This window comes from Xenopus laevis, chromosome 2S (genome assembly GCF_017654675.1).
Source record: "Xenopus laevis strain J_2021 chromosome 2S, Xenopus_laevis_v10.1, whole genome shotgun sequence".
Classification (NCBI taxonomy): domain Eukaryota; kingdom Metazoa; phylum Chordata; class Amphibia; order Anura; family Pipidae; genus Xenopus; species Xenopus laevis.
Window position 1 is genome coordinate 10,297,533 of NC_054374.1, and position 26,545 is coordinate 10,324,077.

Consider the following 26,545-nt stretch of genomic DNA (forward strand, 5'->3'; position numbering starts at 1 on the left):
GTTCAATCCCCAATATGGGCACAAGTGTTTTAAATTGGTTAACTGATATAAGCAACTCGCTGCCATTTTCTCTGCAAACTGACACTGCTCTTTTATTTTCCTTTTTCATACGTTTGCACAAGCTTCGCCTTTGTATGCTTGTGAAACTAAAAAAACTAAATTTTGTGGTTTAGCAACAATGGTAAATGATCTGCTGTTTGCAGTGGATTATTGAGCTTGTTTGCACAGAGGGAGATGGTCCATTCTTGTCCAAAGAAAAGCTCCAGGGCCATGTTACTGTGCCTTCCCTTATTCAGAAGTTCCTTTTTCCTCTGGGTTTTTTGTTCAAATATTTGTCAACGGAACTGTTATCCCCCCCCCCCCAAGGCTGAAACATACATTTGGGAAACTTTTTGTGTTGGTTATATTTGGCAAAGAGGAAAAGGGTTTTGGCTAGGGATGGGCGAATTTGACCAGTTTCGTTTCGACAGAAATTAGCTGCCGGCGAAATGTCTCCAACGACCATTAAAGTCTATGAACGTCATACAAGTCTATGGTTGTCATTTCCGCGGCATAAAAAGCCGAAAAAGCTTGCCCATACCTAGTTTTGGCCACTCCAGACTCGACCCCTGTGTGTGATTTTGATGTACCGCACTGGAGTTTGGCAAATGCTGAAATGTTTTTTCCCCTATTATTTTAGGGTAATGACTAAAGAGTGAGAATAAACTCTATAAAACAAGCCCCTTTTTCTGCCGACCCTTATAAGTGAAAATTTATCAGGGAGGGAGTTAAATATCTTTTCCTCATTTAGCATCTGACCTTAAGGGCAAAGGCATCTGGATTGAGTGGAACATTAAACCATTTTCAAATGCATTGTTTAGCGGATAAAAACAACCTACAATAATTTCTGATTGTGTTGTCCAACTTCAACAAGACAGAGCGTTATCTATTGTTGCAGAAAGAAGCTGATGGGTCAATAAAAATAGCCAGCCAGGGCCACCAATATTTTATTAGGCGCTACATAAATATGGGGCTGGTCACTGCTGCATCTATTATATTTTTATATAAGTGACAGAGTAGAGTCCTGCAGCGGGTCGGGAACCATGCAAAATGATATAGATTCGGGTATAGATGTGGGTCTGCGGGTCGCGGGTCTGTGGGTCGTGCGTCAGGTTGTGGTTCTCATTTAAATTTCTTATGTTATGTACTATTGTCTATATTTTACTACTTTTAAAGTTTTACAAAATGTGTTTCTGTCCCTGCCCACTTTTGATGATGTCACGTCCTGTTTGCAGCAACATCACTTCCTGTGTGATGGTGGTGGGCGAGTTGCGGGTCCGGTTCGGGCAGCGGATCAAAGTGGGTAAATATGCGGGTTGTGGTTTGGGTCGTGGGCTGCAGGTTGCGGGTTCGTGACTTAGAAATTGGTACCGCGCAGGACTCTATGACAGGGTCCTGACTAGTAGACGAATAGGGCCTTGTAGAAGTGGTTTGGGATTATGGGAAGTGTAGTAACAGGGTAAAGGAGGGAGGAACAGAGGGTATAAGAAGGTTGGCCAAATAGAAGGGGCAGCCAATTTACATGAAGCTGGAGACAGCTCCCCCCCTCCTGCCTTGGGGTCACACACTCACACAGACGCATTTATGCGCCGAACGCAGGTGAAATGCAACATGCTGAGTCCCACCTGCGTTTGCCGTTTACATGCGTCTGTGTGAGTACAACCCCCTTCTCAATAATTGAGTGCATCTACTCCTGCGCTTCCCTGCGGCTGAATGGAAGAAAGTGCAATGCAGGGAAGCGCATCAAAAAACGCATGTGTGTAAGAGCCCTGATTCTATTTTTCTATGTTCTCTTCAGAGCTCCTGTGTAGAAAACAAGGGAGAAGGTGCACTGCTAATTGAACAAGCAGCAGAGATACTTGGCAACTGTTTGAATCTGCTGCCTCTTGTCCGATTCACACCACTCCATGCGTTCAGTACTGAAAACAAAGGTCTGGACAAGCAGCAAGTGATTCAAACAGCAGTTAAGAATCTCTGTCTCTCGTCCAATTAACAGAGCAAAGACATAAGGTGGCCTGGCTGACTGGCTTGTCTGTAAGGGCTCTTACACACGGCCGTTCCGACCTGCGCTCCCCTGCGTTCCGTTTGTTGGCGTTCAGCCGCAGGGGAGCGCAGGAATAGACGCAAGTAATGATTTGAAATGGGGCTGTACTCACTCAGGCGCGTGTAGGCGCCGAACGCAGGAAAAATGCAGCATGTTGCGTCTGAACCTGCGTTCGGCGCCAACAAACGGAACGCAGGGGAGCGCAGGTCGGAACGGCCGTGTGTAAGAGCCCTAACGTTCAACCAGGGATCAGATTAAGGGCTCTTACACACGGGCATTTTTGTCTGCGCTCCCCTGCGGCTGAACGGAAGAAATTGCGATGCAGGGGAGCGCAGGCAAAAACGCCCATGTGTAAGAGCCCTAATGGACGAGAGAAGGGGCACCAAGGTGTGACTATTGGGACACTAATAGTAGAACCCTAAATTACATGAATAAAATGATATAAAGAATAACTTCTTATATGAGTCGTTTATTGATCTCATGCTCAAAATATTGCCCCCTTTAATATGGGATTATCAATCACTGAATGTAGCCTCCATCTCGATAACATCGTACATAGTGATGGGCAATTTTGTCCTGAAATGGTGAAAAAATCGCATTGAAGTCAATGTGTGTCGATGCCCGTGACAATTTTTAAATCCGGGCCTATTTTGTCCAAATGCATTAAAGTCAATGGGCGTCCGATAATTTTGATGCGCGACAATTTTTGTTTGTGCGGCCAAATTTTTTTGATGCAGTGGATTCTACTCCAGTGAATTTTAGCTGCAGTTTTGCGAATTAATTAGGCGGTGGTAAAACGCTGACATAATCGAAAGTTCACACCTGCCGAATTTATTCACCCATCACTAATCGTAAACACTATTCAGATACAAAAATACTACTACTACGCGTTCCTGGACTGGTTCTGCTCATTCACGGTTCCTTACATGACAATACAGGTAAAATATAGGTTCCAAGGAGAACCAAGGTGATTAGTATGTTATCCCCAAGCTGCTCCCTATAGCAGAAAACTATGTGTCGCTGAGGTATCCCCAACTTACACTGCCAGCTACTGTGCTCACCATTTCTGTAGATTCCCTGAGAGCCCAAATCACTATTCCAGGCACAGGCCTTAGGGCAGAGACATATGCTCAGATTTGGGGAGATTTAGACTCTTCTTCAGGGTGACTAATCTCCCGGAACTGCCCCCCGCCGGCTAGAATCTAAATCGCCAGCAGGGATGGCCCTCAGATCTCTTTGTTTTCCGAAGTCGCTCGAAGTTTCCTCGTGAGGCAGGAATGTCAGGAAGGCGAATGAAATCTCCAAATGGATCAACGGCCCTGTACTGTACGTGAACTCGGCAGGTTTTAAGTGAATTAGGACTGTTTCCATGGTCGAGGTGTGATAAATCTCACATTCAAATTTGTGTTCGAATAGGGGGATCAAAATTCGAATGTGTGAATTTTGAAACTCGAATATTCAAATATGAATTTACTATTCCACCCTTGATCAATCTGCCCCCTAATGTTTAAATTATTTTTTGGTGAACGTAATTTATGGAGAGACAAATTATGGAAAGACTTCTTTTTTTTTTTTAAAATCTTTATTTTTTGTCAGGCAAAAAAGAAACATTACAGCAATTGCACATAGCCATAAAAGACATAGCCAAAAAGGCAACATTTCAAAAACACATTACTTCCGTTGCTACTACAGTTATCAAGATTTGCATAGAAACAAGAAATCCTAAGAGTAGGCTAAGCAATGGATCTTTACATAGAGCAGACAGATCTAACTTCGGTACGCTGCCAGGAGTATACAATCATAGTATAGTGCAATCTGATCAGAGAACAGATATAGGGGGGTAAGAAAAGGGGAGAAAGGGGGGGGGAGAACAGTCCAGGCTTACTAATACATTCTGAAAAAGCAATGATTCACAATAGAAAGGAAGCAGTGTGACAATATAAATACAGTTTAGGCGAAATGAAGTACCAAATGAGGCAAACAAATGCAAATAATAGCAGACATGATTTAACCTAAGAGGTGGCCCTGTCATGGTCTGGCAGAGAGCAGCCAACTAGGCGACCGGGTCTAGCTCCTTCCAAATATTGAGTCCACGGCAGCCAAGTGGCCCAGTGTTTCCGAATAGCTGTTTGGGTTACCGCATGGATCTCCTCAAACTTTCGAATCTCCTCCATTTCCGTCCACCATTCAGAGATAGTAGGCACCAAAGTGGATTTCCATTTACGAGGAATCAGGATTTTTGCAGCATTCAATGAAATTATGGAAAGACTTCTTATCTAGAAAACCCAAGATCTTGAGAATTCTGGATAACAAATCCCGAATAAATTCAGCAGGCGTGAATTTGTGGCAAATTTACATTTTATGCTGCCGGCAAATAAATTCGCAAAACTCCCATGAAAATTTGCCGCCATCAAAAACATTTTGGAAGCACATCCGAAAAGTAATTCGCGTCAAAATCACTGCGCGTCAACACTATTCGAACACCTATTCACTTTAACGCTGACATCAAAATTTACGAGAGGGTCAAAATTGACGCTGGTGTCAATTTTTAAGTTTCACTAATTCTTTGCCAATTTTTCAACGTTTCGCGAATGTCACAGGAAATTCGAGAATTTTTTGGCAAAGCGAAATGGGAGAAATTCGCCCATCACTAACAGACACATTAAAACTGGCTATAGATAATACACTACATATAACTGCGCGGCTGGCTGAATTCTATAAAACTGTGTCTGCCTGTCGTTCATCTCCTGTTGATGAAAATATTGAATGCTAATCTTCAGTTCCATTATCATAAGCCGCGCTTCTATCATGACGAGCATCTGCCCGTTCCCCGCCAGTAGTTGCTACAGTAGGTGCTGATAATCTTCTTGAAGAACAAATCGTCTTATTCACAGGTGACCGGCTGCCTAAGAAACCGCTGCACAGGTTAATGCATTGCATTTGCACATGAATGGAAATACAGCTGCCTGACATAAGAAAGGGCGGCTGCGGAGACATTAGAGCAGGGGTTAAGGTGCTTTTCAATCCCGCAGGAACGGAGATACATTTCTATGAAGCAACTGGGCCTGCAACAATGTGAGCCTAAGGGCAAGGCCAGATGTGGCGTTTTTATGTTGCATTTTTTAAAAAAAGCTCCATCAGGAGTAGATAACAGATAAGTACTACTATAGTTTATATAAACAAGCTGATGTGTAGCCATGGAGGCAGTCATTCAAGCACAGGATACACAGTAGATAACAGATAAGTACTACTATAGTTTATATAAACAAGCTGCTGTGTAGCCATGGGGGCAGCCATTCAAGCACAGGATACACAGTAGATAACAGATAAGTACTACTATAGTTTATATAAACAAGCTGCTGTGTAGCCATGGGGGCAGCCATTCAAGCACAGGATGCACAGTAGATAACAGATAAGTACTACTATAGTTTATATAAACAAGCTGCTGTGTAGCCATGGGGGCAGCCATTCAATCACAGGATACACAGTAGATAACAGATAAGTACTACTATAGTTTATATAAACAAGCTGCTGTGTAGCCATGGGGGCAGTCATTCAAGCACAGGATACACAGTAGATAACAGATAAGTACTACTATAGTTTATATAAACAAGCTGCTGTGTAGCCATGGGGGCAGCCATTCAAGCACAGGATACACAGTAGATAACAGATAAGTACTACTATAGTTTATATAAACAAGCTGCTGTGTAGCCATGGGGGCTGCCATTCAAGTACAGGATACACAGTAGATAACAGATAAGTACTACTATAGTTTATATAAACAAGCTGCTGTGTAGCCATGGGGGCAGCCATTCAAGCACAGGATACACAGTAGATAACAGATAAGTACTACTATAGTTTATATAAACAAGCTGCTGTGTAGCCATAGGGGCAGCCATTTATGCACAGGATACACAGTAGATAACAGATAAGTACTACTATAGTTTATATAAACAAGCTGCTGTGTAGCCATGGGGGCTGCCATTCAAGTACAGGATACACAGTAGATAACAGATAAGTACTACTATAGTTTATATAAACAAGCTGCTGTGTAGCCATGGGGGCAGCCATTCAAGCACAGGATACACAGTAGATAACAGATAAGTACTACTATAGTTGATATAAACAAGCTGCTGTGTAGCCATGGGGGCAGCCATTCAAAGCTGAAAAAGTAAAAAAGGCACAGGATACACAGCAGATAACAGATAAACTCTGTAGTATACAATGGGATTCTTCAGAACTTATTTATCTGTATCATGTGCTTGAATGGCTGCCCCATGGCTACACATCAGCTTGTTTATATAAACTATAGTAGTACTTATCTGTTATCTACTGTGTATCCTGTGCTTGAATGGCTGCCCCATGGCTACACAGCAGCTTGTTTATATAAACTATAGTTGTGTTTCTGAAGCAAAAACAAGCGCAGGGCAACAGTACATCATATTGTCAAAAACTATAATTTGTTGGTGTTACTGTTTTTTTAAATAACAAAATGGCTTTTTTATTCACCCTCCAACCCATGGCTTTCACAGCATACAAATAGCCTGTTCTATGTTCTCTGCATTCTGAACTCTGCACCTTTGTTGTCTTTTCCAGGGGCGGTGAGCAGGCAAGAGCCCATACAGGAATCAAATTATCTCCATAAAGTAGATTTCCCTTATTGGCTTTCCAAGGAGTAGAGGAAAGGTTAGCGAAGTGCAAAGCCTAGAGTAAGATAACCACCTAATTCCCCGTGAGTTGGCACAGAGCATTTATATTAGGATTAAAGCCTTTAGGAAGTCATCGAAATCCTGGGAGAGAGGATTAAGTACATGTGATGAGAGAAGACCTAAGGATATACTTCCCGAAGTATCAGATAGGGTTGAAGCAGCAAATCCATTCCTTTGATTAGCTGCCCATTCAGGAATCAGTAAGCGAGGGGAGAGGTGGGAAGACCCTTACTTAATGTACAGTAATGCACAGGATTCTGCAATGAGAAACTCACCTTCTAAAATAAATCATAATAACAATGGAGTATTATTATTATTATTATTATTATTATTATTATGAACATGTAGTTTTAGAGCGCCAACATATTGCTCAAGAACACCTAAAAATGACTTTAGGGTAACACAGAAGAGCATTTGTCATGGGGCTGATTTAAAAGAAGTGCAGAAAAGGCGTTTGCATGATAGGGGCCCCTTAAAGGGAAATATGAACAATTCAATAATTTGTGCAAAAAATATAGATTTTCTACATATGGAATAGGTAAAGTAACAAGAGCCATCAATTATTGTGGGCAGTGCTATACTGCAGCTCAGTTGTTTTTTACTTCAATTCTCAGCTACAGGTTTGTATTTCCACAATGCGCTTTGTTCCATCAACTAGTGATGGGCGAATTTGGAGCGTTTCGCTGCGCTGAAAAATTCGGGAAACAGCACCGGCGTCTTGTTTTTGACGGCGGCGTCCATTTTTTTGATGCCGGAAAATTTTCGCTGCGGTTCTGCAAATTCGCGCCTGGTGAATAAATTCGCCCATCACTATCCATAACTATCAGTAAAATAACAAGTAAAAGAGTTTAAGGGCAGAGATATGAAATAGTGGTAACATGTCTCGTGTTTTTCATCATCATGGGGGAAAAAAAGTTATTAAACCCCCCCCCAATGTTTTGTGGAATTTCTTAGTCTTAGTATTGATATTTCTCTCTTGTATACAATCTTAAGAAGTTTTTTGTTTTTTTTCGGAATGGGCAATTTCTCCTATCAGATTCCATTGTGAGTATTTGGCATGTGCATTTTTCTCCTGGATCTAGTAAAGGGGTGAAAAATATATCTCAGAAAAGAAGATTATGTGAAAAATACAAAAAAATGCATAAGATATGCAAAAATAAAAGTGAAATGACTTTGTGTACAGGAATGGGATCAAATATCTGGAAAGCTGTCATTCAGAAGCACTGAATTATGGGAAGTCCATCTCCCATAGACTCCACTGTAATCAAATCATTACATTTTTAAAAATGATTTCCCTTTTCTCTGTAAAATCCATCTTTTGGAATTGGGCCGAATACTGACCTGTATCTGAATCCTAATATGCTTATTCAAATTAGGGACGGGAAAGGAAAAAGTGGAAAAAAAAATAGTTGCGTGACAAATAGTTCCGTGATTCTCTCCCCTCCACTAATTTGCATATATAGGCACAAGGATTCAGCCGAACCCTGCTGAAAAAGGCGGAATCGAATCCTGGATTTGGTGCATCCCTAGTAATAATAAAATAGCACCAGAGCAATCCTATTGGGTTTAAACAATGTTGAAATGTTTTTTTAGTAGATTTACGATATGGAGATCCAAATTACAGAAGGATCTCTCATCCGGAAAGCTCTAGGTCCCAAGCATTCTAGATAACAGGTCCCATACCAGTACCTAAAAAGCATTTGACCTGTATGTACACTTGTATACATCCCATGAGTGCCTCTGCTGATAATACCATCCAGAAAACAAGCAAGTGCAAAATTCAAAGGAAAATAGGGCACTAAGATCAATTTTGCACAGTTTGCAGCAAGTGTTTTTCTTACTGCATTTGGGTGCTAATGATGTAATTTCCAAGGACACCAATTAGTTGCATTTGTTGGCACAACCCCTCAATGGAACCCTGTAATTACCAGCAGTTCAATCAAGACTGGTGTTAAAGAGGAACTAAAGTCTAAAATAGAATAATGCTAGAAATGTTGTATTTTGTATATTAAATATAAACATGAACTTATTGAACCAGAAGCCTAATCACACAAATGATTTATGCTTTCAAAGTTGGCTGCAGGGGGTCACCATCTTGTGACTATGTTAAACATTTTTGCAAGACCAAGACTACGCACATGCTCAGTGTGGTCTGGGCTTCAGTTGGGAGGTTAAAGCTTAGGGATCGTCATAAATTATCAAAACAGCACAAGTCAAATCATTTCTGCCATAGAAGCCTATACAGCAAGACTGATTTAATAAACAGAATATACAGACTACACTGAGTCTATGGGTACAAATCTCGACATGGTCACCGGCTGCTCTACAGGGAAACAAACAAAGCTGCCCAAGTCCTGGGAAATAAGGTGGGGGGTCCTCCCCCCTGCCGTTTGAAAGTATGATCAGTTTCCCTGCTGTGCAGTTAGGGACCGTCTGAAGTTTCCTATCCACAGCAGTCAGAGCAAGTAAAACGAAGGGGGAATTTCACTGCATACAGTCAGGTTTCTTATAAAAACATTTTTTTAACTGATGTATATTGGAGATAGGTTTCTTTTTCATTAAAGAAAGTAAAAATTGGATTTTATGTTTTTGCCTTTACATCCCCTTTAATCTTAAGGTTCCTGTGGTCCCAACTGTACAACTTGTGTGCACAGAGCAGGCTGAACTGGCACATTGATGCTCACCATAAAGTTTGAATTCAATTAGATTGTGCCTGATTTTACATTCATTTTCATTCTTTGCATTTGAGCTTGCACTCATAAATGAACCCTATGAAGTACAAGAGAAATATTCCTCTAATGTTTTGTATTTATATCTGGGTAAAAGAACACATGCACGGAATGCCAGTAATTGCCATGTATAATAAGCAGCTCTGTACATTAATGAGCCTCAGTGTGTGTTTATGAGCTTGGCTTGATCAATACTTCTAAGAGACGCAACTGTATTGCTCACACTGACAGCAGTTTATAGGGTGTTAGAGTATTTGTTACAGAGGAGAAAGAGATGCAAAGTACACACAATAAACAGAAGCAACCCCTCCCTTTAATAACTGCACTCAGCTATAAGATATTGCTTTGCATATCAACAACCTTCCCTGCCCACCTTTGAGTAATGCCCAATAGGTAGTGATGGGCGAATTTGTCCTGTTTTGCTTCGCCGAACAATTTGCGAATTTCCCTCAAAATTTGGGAAATGTTGAAAAATTAGCAAAATGCGAAAAATAGACGGTGGCGTTGGACGACAGCGACAATTTGATGCACATTAAAGTCAATGGGCGTACGGTAATTGTCGTGAATTAAAAAAAAACATTGACACTGGCAAATTTATTCGCCGGCAGCAAAACGTGGAAATTCAACGCGAATGCACACCTGGCAAATAAATTCGCCCATCACTACTAATAGGGTGTATGTCATAGTATGTTTATAGTATGTCAATATGAGCAGGGGTGTAACTACAGACGAAGCAGACCCTTTTATAGAAGTCCCACTGCAGTCTATGGGGGACTCTAACACCACACATTGCCACCCTTTGCAGGATAAAAAAGGCCTAAAAAAACTAGGGATGCACAAATACACTGTTTTGGATTCGGCCGAATCCCTGAATCCTTCCTGAAAGATTTTGCCTAATAGCGAAATGAATATGAATCCTAATTTGCATATGCAAATTAGCGGTGGGAAGGGGACTTTTTTTTACTTCCTTGTTTTGTGACAAAAAGTCACACAATTTCCCTCCCCACCCCTCATTTAAATATGCAAATTCGGATTCGGTTCGGTCAGGAAAAAGGATTCGGCCGAATCCGAATCCTGCTGAAAAAGACAGAATCCTGGATTTGGTGCATCCCTATAAAGAACGATGTAACATTTTTTACTCATTCTTTCTTATGCACCTTCCGCCGAAAGCAACGTGAATAATATAGTGAATAAAGAACCCCCTTTTGTAAATTATAAGGATATTATAAGTTACCGAGGAGTTTTATTACCATGTTTTTATAAAATTCACGGAAATCCGAGGTGACTTCTAATATCCTTTTAATTTACAAAAGAGGGTACTTTATTTATTATAATACACAGGTTTTAGTAGTCATGTGACACAAATGACATCACTACTCAGTACTCACGTTTATAACGATATAATTTACAAGATATTCATGGCTTTTATGTATTATAATAAAATACTACGTCAAATCTAGCGTTTGTATGGTGTAAAATTACACACGCCTTGATAAACTCGCCATTTTTATTTATTTTGTTTTTGTATATTCTTTATTTTCAGTTTTTCAAAGTTCGGAAAATAAACAAGGGGGAGACAAATAGTCGTATAGCGTATAACTCCAGTAGTACACAAGTCATGACAACAAGTTTTTAACTACGCATTATACAGCAATATTCCTTAAGCTGAGTTCTAACACATGTTCTTATTTTAAAATTGTCTGGGGTTGAGCCTCTAATACCAAGTTAAAGACTAGGGGTTTTACTAGTAGATAACAGCTTTATTGTTTTACTGTTCTGTTGTCTTTTAAAGGGGTTGTTCACCTTCCAAACACTGTTCTCAGTTATTATTATTCAGATTGTTCCCCAGAAATAAAGACTTTTTTCAATTACTTTCCATTATTTCTTTTTTACTGTTTTTCCAAAATCTAAGTGTAAAGTTGAATGTTCGTGTCTGGTGTTTGAGTCTGACAGCTCAGTAATTTAGGGGCAGACTCTGAACTGTGACAATTTTGCAGCATTTAGTTGATCCATTTCTCAGCAGCATCTCTGGAGTATCAGCAACTATTGTATCAATTCTAACAGCTGCCTGTAATGAAACTCAGGGATTCTGCTCAGCAGGGACAAAGATAAGAAATGTATCAACTAAATGTATCAATTTAGAACAGTTTACAGGGTCGGCGACCCCCCCCCCAGAGCTGCTTCAGAAGGTGAAAAATTACATTTTACACTTCAATATTAGAAAAACGTAAAAGTAGAAAGTAACTGGAAAAAGTCGTTATTTCTGGTGATCTGTCTGAAAACAACTAGTTGCTTGAAGGTGAACAACCCCTTTAGTTATTTAAGCCAAGGTTCCCATATATTCCAATATTCTTTATTTCTATTATATATCATATAAGTTTTCCTTGTCCCTTCTACTAGGGCCATCCATTCAGCATGTGATGGAGGTTGTGCAGATTTCCACCGCATAGGAATTACACAGCATAATAAATATGCCCCTAGAACACTCTCAGACCCATGACTTAGTGAAGGACAAGCAGGACTCCCAGCATTCCGTGGGCTTTGCCTGTAATTCAATGGTCTCAACAGAAACCTTGGATATGAATGTTGTTTTCTAAACTTCCTGCAAACATTATGAGCAGTCCTTAAATCCTGCTTAGCAACCTGATACCATATTGATATTTGTCGTTCATGCATGACCAGGAGAGGTTTGTCCAGCCAAGCATAGTACATATATATATAGCTGTATTGATGGCTTCTTTCTATACTGGGGGACTGTTCTGCAAACTGTATCTCCAACATCAATAATACGTCTTGGGGGAGGGGATGCATGGGGTTGGCATATCTGGTGATCACATGGGTGGCATATTTGTGGGTTTTGCATTTGTTACCAATAGGCACTTACATTACACTGTACTAGGGTGAGATAATAAGATAACACAATGGGAAGATATTGGTACATATTGAATAATATCCTGCAGTAATGCACCTATGGATGTGCAGGTTGATCAGTTATGGATACTTGACTCTCTGGGGCAGATTAATCAAGATTCAAATTCGATTAGGGAGTTATTCAAATTCCATTTGAGTTTTTCAAAGAAATTTGAATTCGATTTTCGAGATTTATCATACTCTAGCCCTTTAAGAACTCAAATTTGACTATTCGCCACCTAAAACCTGCCGAACTGCTGTTTTAGTCAATGGGAGAGGTCCAGGGATCAATTAAGAGTTTTTTGCAGCCCTCCTGACATTCAAGTTTTCGGGTCAATCCTATTCACACGAGTTTCATGAATTCGATTTTTATAATAAATTTCGAGTTTTAAAAAACTCGTATGAATTCGAAATTCGACCCTTGATAAATGTGCCTCCCAGCATTTTCCTGTTTGAGCCCATTATTTTAGAAAAGCAACTGGGAAATACCAATGAGGCAAAGCTTCTATAGTTAGACTTGAGGCTGCCACGGGGCCACCAGGGAATGGGGCTCAGACTATATTAATAAGGGATGAGCCCTGAGTGTATTAGGCAGGGAAGGCTGGGAAAGTGAAGGGGTTTAATCAATGAACAAGGGGAACGTGCAAGGTTAGGAGAGGACAGTAGGGTATATGGAAAGTGGGACAAGGAAGTAACACCTGTAACACTAATAAGCCAAAACGGTTAATGGCTATAGCAATAGAGCATGGGTTACATTGGACACTAACAGGTGGGGCCTTAGCTAAGTGGAAGTTATGAAAGGATGGTGTAGTTAAACTACAACTCACATACTGTAGGCTACTGTGCATAAAAATACGAATAGGAGGGGGGTTTTGCAGCAAACAGAACAAATGTATTTGTCTGAGACCAATGATCCCACAGGGTTACAGGTTACTCATAGTGAGTTTCCCGTTTCGTTTAGCCACTAATTTCACAAATTTCCCGCAAAAATTCGCGAAACGCTGATTTTGATGCCTGAGACAATTCGTCAAAATTGGTGCCGGAACTGTTGCCGGTGTTGGAAAAACTTTAATGCCAGCAACGAAACCATCGCTGGTGTCAAATTTTTTCTGAACCCGGCAAATTTTTGCGGCAAATTTGCGGGATTAATTCCCCGGCGGCAAACCGGCCAAATTCCTGATGAATAAATTCACCCGTCACTAGCTACTCGCAATCCACAGAGACAAGGTATTAGCGGATTGTAAATATGGCAGGACAGTTCGGCAAACACAGTAAGATGTGACGCCATGTAGAAGCAGTTAGTGTAGTTTAAGGTTCACCCCTAGAATGGAATGACCAGGCGTGGTTTAGATCCCATACAGTGGAATAAATCTAAAGCCTGATTCCCTATCCAGCTGTGGCCCCTGAACTATAGGCAGACTCTGAGACTAGGGGAAAGATACTACAATCCTTGTAGGAGCACAGGCTGCTCTTGCTAGTTAACCTCTCTCTACCCTCTTAGAGAGTACTATGAAAGGAATTACTGTGTCACTGGCTGAACCTCAATCACAGGGTCCCTGCACCCCGACTTATTACTACAGGTTCTGGTCCCTCAAGGCAGTTTTACTGGGACTTGGTGCACCCAGGCTCCCTGGAACTATGGTTGCCACCTGTCCGGTTTTGACCCGGTATTTTGAAGGGCTGCCCAGATCAAAACTGCCTGCCTGGTTTTCCAAATTAGGAAAACTGGGCAGGATTCCCTATGATTGACATAGCGATCGGCTAATCGCTGATCACCTCATCATACCACTGCCCCAACATCACTGCCCGCCCCCTCCAAATTGTGGCCCTGCCTCTCTACATTATGGCCCTTCCCCCTTTTGTGTCACGGCCCCGAACCCTGCCTGGGCTAAAAGGAAACAACTGTACCTGGAACAGATCTATCTGGGTCAGCAACCAGACGCCAAAGAGAAAGATCCACCCCCTAACCAGACACTATGTTACAGCTTTGCAGGAAGTGGCCATAGGCTAGTAGCCAATTAGCACAAAAACGTAAATAAAGTAACTACATACAATGGCATCTGCTCAGCAACTTGCAAGATAAGGAAGTGTAGGGATTTAAAGCCATAGGGACATACTAAACCTATGGGTCCCTACACAGCCTTTTTCAGGGGTGAGCAGGGGATGGCATCTCACCTGCCGTTTCTGTTAGTGTCAGTATCACATGTTTTTGCTAATACAGGTATGGGACCTGTTATCCAGAATGCTCGGGACCTAGGGCTTTCCGGATAACAGATCTTTGTATAATTTGGATCTTTATCTGGAAACCCATTATCCATAAAGCTCCAAATTACAGGATGGCCATCTCCCATAGGTTCCATTTTATCCAAATAATCCACATTTTAAAAACCGATTTCCTTTTTCTGTGTAATAATAAAACAGTCGCTTGTACTTGATCCCAACTAAGATATAATTAATCCTTATTGGAAGCTAAACCAGCCTATTGGGTTTATTTCATGTTTACATGATTTTCTAGTAGACTTAAGGTATGAAGATACAAATTATAGAAAGATTTGTTTCTGGAAAACCCCAGGTCCAGAGCATTTTGGAGAACAGGTCCCATAACTGTACTATGAAACAGTCCCCTAGTACAACACATGTCTGCCCTTCCTTGAACAATGCCGGTAAAATGTAAATATTTGCAAACAGAGTGTTTCTGCTATTAACAGAGCCCTCAGTGATGTTTCTACCAATAACAGAGTAACTGAGTCTGAAAAAGGAAGCAAATCAATCAGCAACTATTCTCTACTAGTGATAAAATTCGACTAGCACAAATTCGTGGCAAATTTCCATGTTTTTTTTCGCTGGCATCAAAACAATTAGGACATGCGTGAGAAAAGCCGCTTGCATCAAAATCACTTTGCGTCAACACTATTCGGATGAGTTTTAAAAAAATTTCGTGAATTACGCTGGAAATTCGCAAATTTCCCAGCGAAATGGGAGAAATTCGCTCATCACTAGAACCTACTAATTCCTACATAGTTACTGGCTGATCCTGGGGGAGCCTGATTGACACAAATTAGCATAATTATTATTTACAAACACATTTTAAACCATTACAGGCAAGGTAACCAAAATAACCATTTTAAACATATTAAACATACAGATCGCACAAATGTGACATTTAACCGATTCAAAATAAGGAAAAAATATATTAAAAAATAAAAAAGAAGGTGATGTATGTCCATAGCAGTTGTTTTCATAAACTAAATAGGTACAGAACCTTAATCTGGTTGAATTTATTAATATATGTTAATATATTTATTACAAAGGCTTGTTTGGAAATGAAAATATATATTTATATACAGGTATGGGACCTGTTATCCAGAATGTTCTGGCTCTCAGATCTTTTCTGTCACTCTTAAGTCGTCTAGAAAATCATATAAATATCAAATAAACCCGATAGTCTGGTTTTGCTTTTTTTTCAATAAGGATAAATTATATCTTAGTTTGAATCAAGTACAAGCGACTGTTTTATTATTACAGAGAAAAGAGAAATCATTTCTAAAAAACTGGATTATTTGTTTATAATGGAGTCTATGGGAGACGGCCTTTCCGTTATTTGGAGTTTTCTGGATAACAGGTCTCCAGATAACGGATCCCATACCTTTATATGAAAACGACTGGCACAGATATAGTTTGAATTTCCTGGCCAGCAGGGGGAGCTAAAGATTCATTCCGCTCACTGACAGCTTGTTCTATGGCTGTGACAGTCTGATCCTTAGTTCAAACATTAAACAGCTAAGAGACTGCCTGCAATCATTCACGTGCTCTCAGTCCCACCTAGTTACACTGGTTGGAAATACAATGATTTAACCCTACTGAGTTCATGCAGCACCCATGCTCAATATATATATATATATATATATATATATATATATATATATATATATATATATATATATATATATATATATATATATATATATATATATATATATATATATATTATTTTTTTTTTATATATGGTCAGTTCAGGGTTAAAAAAATCAGGAAGGAGATAAATATAATATATATATATATATATATATATATATTTTTTTTTTTTTTTTTTTTTAAATTTATATTTAGACCCCTTCTTCATATTTTTTAACCCTGAACTGACCATATCAAAATATTTTCAACCATTAAAACGTGCAGTGCTTAGCATTAAGAAGCTTAAGGAAATTTTTCAATTTACAACCCTTATTTATTGCTACTCTTCTTTTAATAAAACACTGTCCACTGTAATTTATGGTTTTTCTATTAGTCCAAGGGGTAGATCTAACTGAAACCACAGAAAGCCTAACCCCCTTTATAGCTGATGAAGTGAATGATAGGTGGTACAGTATGTGAGCGCAGGGTGCGTAGGAAGGCATTGGGGATATGAGTGCAGTAGGGAAAGAAAAGCTTCGCCCGTTTGGTCCAATCAGCTCTTTTGTCACTGGCAGACAGCTGGGAATTAACCCACTGGGAGATGAGCTGGGAATTAACCCCACTCAGTGCTGGAGAGCAGCAACAAGGAATAGGTTGGGCATTTTTCCTTTACGAAGTCTGATGTAGAGTAAACAGCAATAAAATTAAGACAATTTATTAATAATGCAGACTCGTGGCCCCCATGTTTAAAAATAAACTTGGCACGAGAAACCTTTTTAGTATTTGCAGTAAATCAGCAATTCCCAGCCTGCTTCCCAGCAGCTGCGGTTGAACTACAACAAAATCTCACCAACAGCTGGATGTGCCTTATTTATAAAGTTTATCGTTTATTTAGGCGCCACCAGACTTCGTATATTTTTCTACAGTGACAGATTATACACAAAGTTCCCTATGTCCCAGGTCCTCTCTGCCAAGGCTTGAAGAACCATCCAATGCAGAATAAGTACAGGGATATCATAGTTATGCCGACCATGTCTTACTGAAACAAACCCTGGGCAATCACACCTTATTTGCACCCACTTTCTCCTAATCTGTTTCTGTCCCACAATAGGTTCTTTTATGAACCCTTCCCCACAAAGCTTATTATATTAACTACAGTTTATATTATATTAACTATATATTATATATTCTATGGCCTTATATTGCATCCTACTCCTGCATTCTGTATAGCATCTCTGCTAGTGATGAGCGAATAAATTCACCAGACACGAATTCCCGGCAAAGTTCCACGTTTTGCCGCAAACAAATGCATTTGCGAAACTGTGACGATAATTCGCCGGTGAAAAATCCAGTGTCCAAAAAAAATCTAAATTGACACACACATAAAAATTGTCGCGCGTCAAAATTATTTGGATGCCCATTGACTTTTATGCATTTGAACGAAATAGTCGCGCATAAAAAAATTGTCACTTGCATCAAAATTGACGCACGTGAAAATTATTTTGACGCCCATTGACTTCAATGCGTTTTGCAGTACAAAATCGGCCTTTGCTAATCTCTGCCATGCGTTATTGCTTTCTTTGGGTTAGGTTGGACACCTTTGGGCTCACATCAGACAGATACAGATGTATTCATACATGTATAACAGCTACAGTATATAACAGGTATAGTCAGGGCCGGATTTACATAGCGGGTGCCCCTAGGCCTGCTGCCGTCCCTCTCCCCTCCCCTTTATTAGTGCAAATTTTCATCATCTGGACTGGAGCAATGGGGATTGGTGCACGGGAAATTTATCTCCAGCGCATCCCCAGTGTTTTTGAACCAATGTGGGTGTGGTTGGGCAGCATGCTGCCCCCTAAAAATCCTGCCGCCCTAGGCCCGGGCCTAGGTGGCCTTTCCACAAATCCGCCTTTCCACAAATCCGGGCCTGGGTATAGTTATAGAATGAACTGTGAAATGATGCAGTTGTACTGGCAGATAACTTTAAGACAAGGCTGGATATCTCTCGACTTGAAGTGGCGCAAAACCCAAGGTACTGATGAATGGGCATGTTTGCTATGGAAGTGCTGCTTTATTATAAAATAAGGTGGATACACGTATATTTATTTCCTAAAGATGCTTCTTCGTGTCAAGAACCAGTGATAGCAACCACCAGCAGTTGACAGTTTTTCATGAGTACATACTGACATCCCAGACCAACAGAAAAGGCTGCAATTGCTGCAGGGCTAGATGTACCCTAAAGGTGGCCATAGAAGCAAAGATCGTGATGTTGCCAAACGAGCGGATCTTTCCCCGATAGGCCATTAACGAGCATGGCTATATCGGGGGTAATCTGATTGTTCGGCCGTATGGCGATTACTATGTGCCGTGGGCTCCGGCGGGAGTGGTCGGGTCAAAATCAACCCTGACCGATCGACCAAACGACGGATCTCCGTCTGATGAAAGATGTCGGCACACGCCACACACGATCCGAAAATCATAAGAATCCTCGATTCGTACGATAGGATCTGTGTGTCTATGGCCACCTTAAGGGCTCTTACGAACGACTGTCGGATGCAGACGCTGCACGCTGCGTCTGCAGCCGACAGTCGCGTTGCGTCGGATCAATGATGAAACTTCATCCGACATTTCTATCTCTTACCTTATTTCTGTCGCATGCGTTTTGTCGCAGAGCGTCGGATCGCGCCTAAAAAGTCAGTGTAGTCCTACCCTAAACCCTAACAAAGACTATATGGGGATGTGTTTCAATGGGGGTGGGGGGCAGGACAAATGAGGAAGGCTAGACCCCCCTCCCCAGTTAAATACAATAGAAACCTGCAGCCTTGTAGCTTGTTGTAGTACTACAACTCCCAGCATCCCCTAACAGACTTCCTGGTTTAAACAGTTAAAAACATCTATTTATAACAGAAACTAAGACCTTAAAGGTTTTTAATTTTTTTCCAAGGACGCTCTTTGTCCAAGGGTCTCCCTTTTAAGCTGGGGACCAAGGACAAGCAACGGCTTTAGAATTTCCCCGGGGACCAATAGCACTTATTGTACAGTAGGTTAGGATTGCCATCATTTTGCACGGGAGCTGCACAGCCATCTGGCAAGGCTCGGGTTAATTCCTCCTGTTCGGTGCATGCATGAGGGAGTGTGTATGGAGCTTTTCCCAAAGCCCTGTCACTGGAGCAATCATTAATAATTAAAACCTTATTTCCAACCTACACGCCCAGAAAATGAATAATGAAGCAAATACACAATTATGCTTTTTTTTTTCTTTGCAAATGCCCACTATATATGTGTAGGTATAGAACAGATTTAATGAGCAAGGCAGATCCTGCTGCTTTTTCCATTGAGGAAGCTCCTGCTCTCCGCTGCCCATGTTGCTTCTGTGCAAACAAATGCAGCCTCCCTGTGCCGGCGGATCATTGTGTGTGCAGGATTAGTGAATGAGCTTATTGGTAGAGGAGTGCAAGGCTGGAAGTGTGCGGAGCAATTCTACCTCCTCAGTCACAGCAGGGTCCAGCGCCTGTATCTCCTCCTCCTTTTCCAAGTGTTTGGCTGCTGAGCTGAGCCAAGTCCCACAGTGAGAACTGCCAGTGACAGAATAGGGCTGGGCTCATCAGTGCAGTGCTTGTGGGACTACTGAATTACACCGAGGAGTATCTCTCCCCCCAACTGCACACCTACATCCCAGGGAATACACGGCCTGCTGTGGAAACTAAAAAAAGGAACATAAGAAATGACTGAGGTTGAGCTATAGGTTGTAAAGGCTGCCGCTGCAGTTCCCTGGAATATCCACAGCCTCCAAAAGTCATCAGAGAAATCACATTGCCTGACCCTCCCTAAGGACAAGTTTGTGGACCACTTTGCAGTAGCCTCGCCGTCTCTTTCTGCAGCTTTTTTTGGGGATTCCAGGATGGTAACCAGGAGCTGCCATTTATTTGACACCGCCATCAGGATATGTGGTGCCCTGTGAAGCAGTTTTGGGGATCATTCATGGATCGTAGAGTACTGAGGACTAGATGTATCTATGAAGGATCGGTGGGCTTACAGGTTTCTTTCTGGGCTCTGTCACCTTAAGGAAAGATAAAGTTTTCTACTTATTGCCAGTCCCCCCTGACTACCCTGCTCCCCCACTGTTGGATTTGGGATTTCTCCTACATTGGGAAACATGGGCTTTCTGGTGGCTCCCCTGCTGTGTGGATTGTTGTGCTGTCAGGTTTGGGGTAAGTTGAATATACATTTAGGTTCTTGCTCTTTATTGGAGGGCTTGGGTATAGGGGTCCGAGGCTGCTGCTGCTGCACATGGATGAAATTAGAGCTGGAATAAGTTGACTCTAGTTGGGATGTTTTCAATAAGCTGTTTCAGGTATTTACCCAGCCTCCTGTATGGGCTTTACAGGGAGAATGTGTCAAGGAGAAACTTTAAGTGCCATGGCAAATTGCTTAAGTGAAACATGTTGCTGCATTCTAATATACTCTTTCAGCCTATTAATTCACATTAAGCTCCGCGTTGCAAGGGGATAGGAAGGATGTTAGGGAATACTGACAAGCATATACACGGCTGGTGCTGATGAGTGTCGGGATTTTATTGCTGCGGGGGGGTGGATGGGACTGATTTCAGCTAAGATCACTTGTCCATATAGAGGCAAGGGATGTATATATTGAAACTGCTGCAGAACCTCATGTGAGATGAATGTTAGTGGCTTGTGACTTGGTAATAGATGCTCTTATCTCCAGCTTTGCTCATAGAGGGACTGTAGAAGCTGGGACATTCTTCTAACAAGTCAGCTCTTAGGTTCTGTACAGCAGTTCTGTCTACCAGACTATTTTTTTTAAATTCGCTGGCTCGCTGACAGATATTAGGTATTATAGGTGAGTGCTGCCTGCTAGCTGACCCGTACTGTAGGCGAGTGAAGTGTGTAAGCGATTAGATACTGGAGGTGAGTGCTCACTGACTGCTGTTCGCTACTGTAGGTGAGTTCTGTCTGCTAGCTATTATTAAAATCATTAACATTTATTTATATAGGTGTAGTTCTGTCTGCTAGTTATTAGCTACTATTGGAAATACTAGTCAGCTATTCATGACTGTAGGAGAGTGCTGCCTGTCAGCTGTAATATTCAGTAGGTAAGAACCTGAGAGCTCCTGGGTACTGTAAGTGAGTGCTACATGTTCACTATTAAATGCTATAAGAGGCTGACTGTCAGACAGCTATTAGGTTGTGTAAGGGGGAGCTGCTTGTCAAGACTTGGGCACTGTAGAAGAGTGCTGCCTGGTAGCTATTAGGAATTGTAGGTTAGTACTCCCTGACAACTCGTAGGTACTTTATGTGAGTGCTACCTGCTTGCTATTAGATTCTATAGTCAGTTAGTAGGTAATATAATGGGGTGCTGTCTGTTATATTTAAGGTACTGTCTGTAAGCTATTAGATACTGTAGGAGGGTCCTACCTGTGAGCTGTAAGGTTCTGTAGAAGAGTGCTACATCTGAGCTATAAGGAACTGCAGGAGAGTGCTGCACATCAGTGTGGAGAGTACTGCCTGTCAGCTATAATGTACTGGATTGGAGTGCTGCCTGTGAGCTGTAAGAAACTGGAGGAGACTGCTGCCTTTGAGCTACAGTATATGGAATTGTAGGAGAGTGCTGTCTGTGAGCCATAGGGACATGTAGGAGACTGCTGCATGTCAGCTATATGGAATTGTAGGAGAGTGCTGTCTGTGAGCTTTGAGGGAGGGTTGGAGACTGCTGCCTTTGAGCTACAGTAAATGGAATTGTAGGAGAGTGCTGCCTGTGAGCCATAGAGAAGTGTAGGAGACTGCTGCATGTCAGCTATAAAGAACTGGAGGAGACTGCTGCCTTTGAGCTACAGTAAATGGAATTGTAGGAGAGTGCTGCCTGTGAGCCATAGAGAAGTGTAGGAGACTGCTGCATGTCAGCTATAAAGAACTGGAGGAGACTGCTGCCTTTGAGCTACAGTAAATGAAATTGCAGGAGAGTGCTGCCTGTGAGCTTTAAGGGAGGGTTGAAGACTGCTGCCTGTGAGCTATAAAGAACTGGAGGAGACTGCTGCTTGTGAGCTATAAGGGAATGTAGGAGACTGCTGCCTGTCAGCAATAAAGAATTGTAGGAGACTGCTACCTGTGAACTATAAAGAACAGGATGAGACTGCTGCCTGTCAGCTATATGGAATTGCAGGAGAGTGCTGCCTGTGAGCTATAAGGCACTGACTACATGAAAGTATCAGCACACTGCTCTTGCTATATTGTATTTTAGTTCCTAACCTATCCCACCAAATATCCAGGTTAGATGGAGCTTAGTTCAGAAATTATTGATAGTTAGTACAGTATTGCTGTGTTATATGTATATAAATGTAACAATATTTAAGGGGAAGGAAGTGCGTTTATATGACGACCAAAATGAAATAGTTTCAGTCGGAATTGGTGTACGGAAGTGAATTAATATCTGGCACCACAGTACCTTTTGTTTTACTTACTGTACCTCCCACTATCTCATATATACAGTAGCTGTGAGACAATAGCATTGCCAAACTGACACCTGCCTTCATGCACAATTAGTATCCTATGCAAAGAAATATAAATAAATGTGTATCTGATATTAGTCCCGTAATATGTCCACTAGGCTGCAATGGCTAAAGGCATCTCACTTGTTCAGAAATGTACTGTATAACTTCAAAGGTGCTTCACAGGATTCGGGAATCCCCTTTAGTGTAACAATGGCTTCTATTGTGTAAAAAATAGATAGATATTAAATAATAGATATTAAAGAAAGAGAGAGAGAGAGAGAGAGAGAGAGAGAGAGAGAGTGAGAAAGAGAGAGAGAGAGAGAGAGAGAATAGATAGAGAGAGAGAGAGAGAGCGAGAGAGAGAGAGAGAGAGAGAGAGAGAGAGGGAGAGAGAGATGGATAGATAGATAGATAGATAGATAGATAGATAGATAGATAGATAAATAGATACTAGATGATAGTTAGATATAGATATAATAGCCAAATAGATACAGTAGTTAAAGGTAGACAGATAGATAGACAATAGGCAGATAAATTGATAATAGATAGATAGACTGGTCGATAGCTAGCTGAGCAGACAATAGGAATATGGAGATATAAGGCATGACAGACAGATGAACAGAGGACTGATAAATTGGTAGCGAGACAGGTCACAAGCAGGCACAGAAAGAGAGAACTAGATAAAAGGATAAATAGATAATGAATTAGAAGACTTGGGGGCAGCCACGAGAGAAGCATGAAAGTTCGGTAGAGAAGAGACAGGTGTTCAGTGTTAGAATGAGTGCAGGACCCAGTACTGGGATGAACATTTAGGGATTCTCTTCTTTCATATGTTCCCATAAAGGGATGATTAGAGGCCATTAGCTATATGCGCTTGCCAGTGCCCAGAGAAGAGGCCCAGTGGGCAGGTAGCCGTTTGGGCATGTTTTCTACAGGATGAATCATTAGCCACATTGTAGGAGGGCTCCTGTTTGAGAGAGGGGGAAGCAGCTGTTCCATACAAATGAGAGCGCTGCATAGTATTGCCTAGGGTAAGGGAAGGAGATACAGCTAATTACATTTCCAATACTCTTCCTCTTGTCTCACCCTCTGCTGCACACATTGGCCTTAATATGCATGCTTTGTGTGTATGCAAATAGATTTGTGCTCAGGCATGTGCCAATGCGTGTGTGCTTTATATTCCAGCCCCATCCCCCATTTGCTAGTAAACTACAACTCCCAGAAGCCCCTCTGCAGCATGTCTTGTCCCATTGCTTCAAAAGAGACCATTTGTCTAATGGCTTTCAGATCTTTGCTATATATATGGAAGAGGGGGGCCTGGAGGGGGGCCCTGAAACTGTAGCTTCGGTGGGCCCCGGGACCCCAGTCCCACCCGGAATTTAGACATGCCCTGTCCTTTGACAGCCAAGTAGATTCTGGAAACTGTCCTTTTTCACATGGACAGGATTTTGGTAGTTGTAGTTCAGCCTAACCCTCGCCATCGCCAACTAACTATTTAAAAAAAATTAAAATTAAATTAAGCATTTTTAGTAGTTTCTAGAATTCTTGTACATGTGAACTATTCACAGTGGTTGTTCCCATTCCAGCAGGTGGCGCTCTACAGAATCCCTCCTTTGCCATTAGGAATGAAAGGCGTGAAGGGAAGGCTGCTTTTTATTTCATTAAAAGGAATCTGGCGTCACTTTAATCACTTACATGGATATGTCAGCAACATAGTGTCCCGCTGCCTCTAAAGCTTTTCTTTTTTTCTTTATTCAAATGTATTTATGCAGCTAAGGCTAATTCTGAGGCTTGTTTGGAAGCATTTACATATTTATTGTGTCTGTGGAAACAACATACAATGTAGTTACAAAAGAAATAAACCACCAGCGAGATTGACTTTGCATGGGACCGGGATTCTTTTCCTTCAAGAACAGATACTCTAGATCAGAGTATTTCTTGAACAGATAATCTACTGACCAGTTATGGACCCCGAATAACAAAGGTGTGCATGGCTCAAAGGGGCAGATTTACTAAAGAGCGAAGTGGCTAACGCTAGCAACATTTTCGCCAGCTTTGCCACTTGCAGGGACATTGCCAATTCACTAGCAGGCGCCAAATCACTAGCGAGAGGTCATTCACACTCTATCGCCAGACGACTTTTCGATCTGGCGAACGGACGTTACTCCACAAATTCACTAAAATGCGAATTTTACTGAAAGTTACCTCTTTCGCCAGAGTTGCCTTCGCCACCTCAGACCAGGCAAAGTGGTAAAAAGCCGTTACATCTTCCTCAATCTTCTGTCACATCATATCTAGTGTGCTGAAAATGGATTGAAGTTAAAAAAAATACCTATTTTTAAGCAGGATTGGTTTACTTTTTTGGGTAAGTGGTTTTCTCCACACATTTTATAACATATGGAACATTCATTTTACAGTGGGCTCATGTGCAGTGATGGGCGAATTTGTCCCATTTCGCTTCGCCATGAATTTCATGAAAAATTCATGAAACGGCGATTTTGATGCCTGCGACAATTCACCGGCGTCAAAATGGGTGCCAGCGTCAAAGTTTCATCAAAATTTCACTGCAAATTTATTCACCGGCGGCGAAATGGGCAAATTTGTCACGAATTTGCGCTTGGCAAATAAATTAGTCCATCACTACTCATGTGTAGGGCATTATATTAACTCTCTTGTCTTTATTAAGGGTCCATGGTCATGTGTAATATAAACCGGTAACTTAAACCGTTTGCAGCAACATTTATAATAAAGACGTCCATACAACTTTAAATATCCCGCCCTATGTAAATTGACCTAAGCGCAAGATCCCTAGCAAAGGTTGTGCTAATCACAAATGAACGCTAGCACATCTTCGCTATGAACTGCTCACACAGCCGCAGTAACGCTAGTGAAAAGTCACCAGCATCAACGTTCGGGGCGAAACTTCACACCTTAGTGAATTAGCATATTCGTAGCATATTTGCGCGAAGTGATGCGATGGGTGCGAATCGGCCGATGACGACAATTCGCCCTATAGTAAATCTGCCCCTAGGAAGTCCCTTATACTGTATATTAGCACAGCTCATATCGTAGCAGGGTAAATAAATACGAGGGTAACGTTTGGATAATCCTTAATTGGGGTCTGCAGATAATATTTAACTGAATGTGTGGCAGCTCCTGCAGCAGATACATAACATTCTCCATGCAGAATAGCTGATACCTCTATAGTAGTGATTCCCAACCAGTGGCAACATGTTGCTCACCAACCCCTTGGCCATTGCTCCCAGTGGCCTCAAAGCAGGTGATTATTTCTAAATTCTTGACTTGGAGGCAATTTTCGGTTGCATAAAACGCAGATGTACTGCCAAATAGAGTCCCCTGTAGGCTGCCAATCCACATGGGGCCAACCATGGTCCTTATTTGGCATCCCCTGGAATTATTTCCATGCTTGTGCTGCTCCCCAACTCTTTTAACATTTGAATGTGGCTCACATGTACAAAAAGGTTGGGGATATCCCGCTATAGAGAATACTGAATATTTTAATAAAAATAAACCCCATTGGTGTCATTTATAGCTTTAAAGGGATACTGTCATGGGAAAAAACATTTTTTTCAAAATGAATCAGTTAATAGTGCTCCAGCAGAATTCTGCACTGAAATCCATTTCTCAAAAGAGCAAACAGATTTTTTTATATTCAATTTTGAAATCTGACCTGGGGCTAGACATTTTGTCA

At 41.4% G+C, this 26,545-nt stretch overlaps 1 protein-coding gene across 9 annotated transcripts in view; it reads left to right on the top strand.

Annotated features, from left to right (window-relative positions):
- The window catches only part of robo2.S (roundabout guidance receptor 2 S homeolog), a 654,191-nt gene that overhangs the window by 327,121 nt on the left and 300,525 nt on the right, over positions 1–26,545 (top strand). Inside the window, exon 1 of one of the 9 annotated variants that reach the window (XM_041583360.1) lies at positions 19,663–20,536. The exons of the other annotated variants lie outside the window; for them this stretch is intronic. Within the exon in view, the coding sequence (XP_041439294.1) occupies positions 20,482–20,536 (55 nt within the window). The 5' untranslated portion in view covers positions 19,663–20,481. Of the gene's footprint in view, positions 1–19,662; positions 20,537–26,545 lie in introns of those variants that run through there. 9 annotated transcript variants of the gene reach the window in all.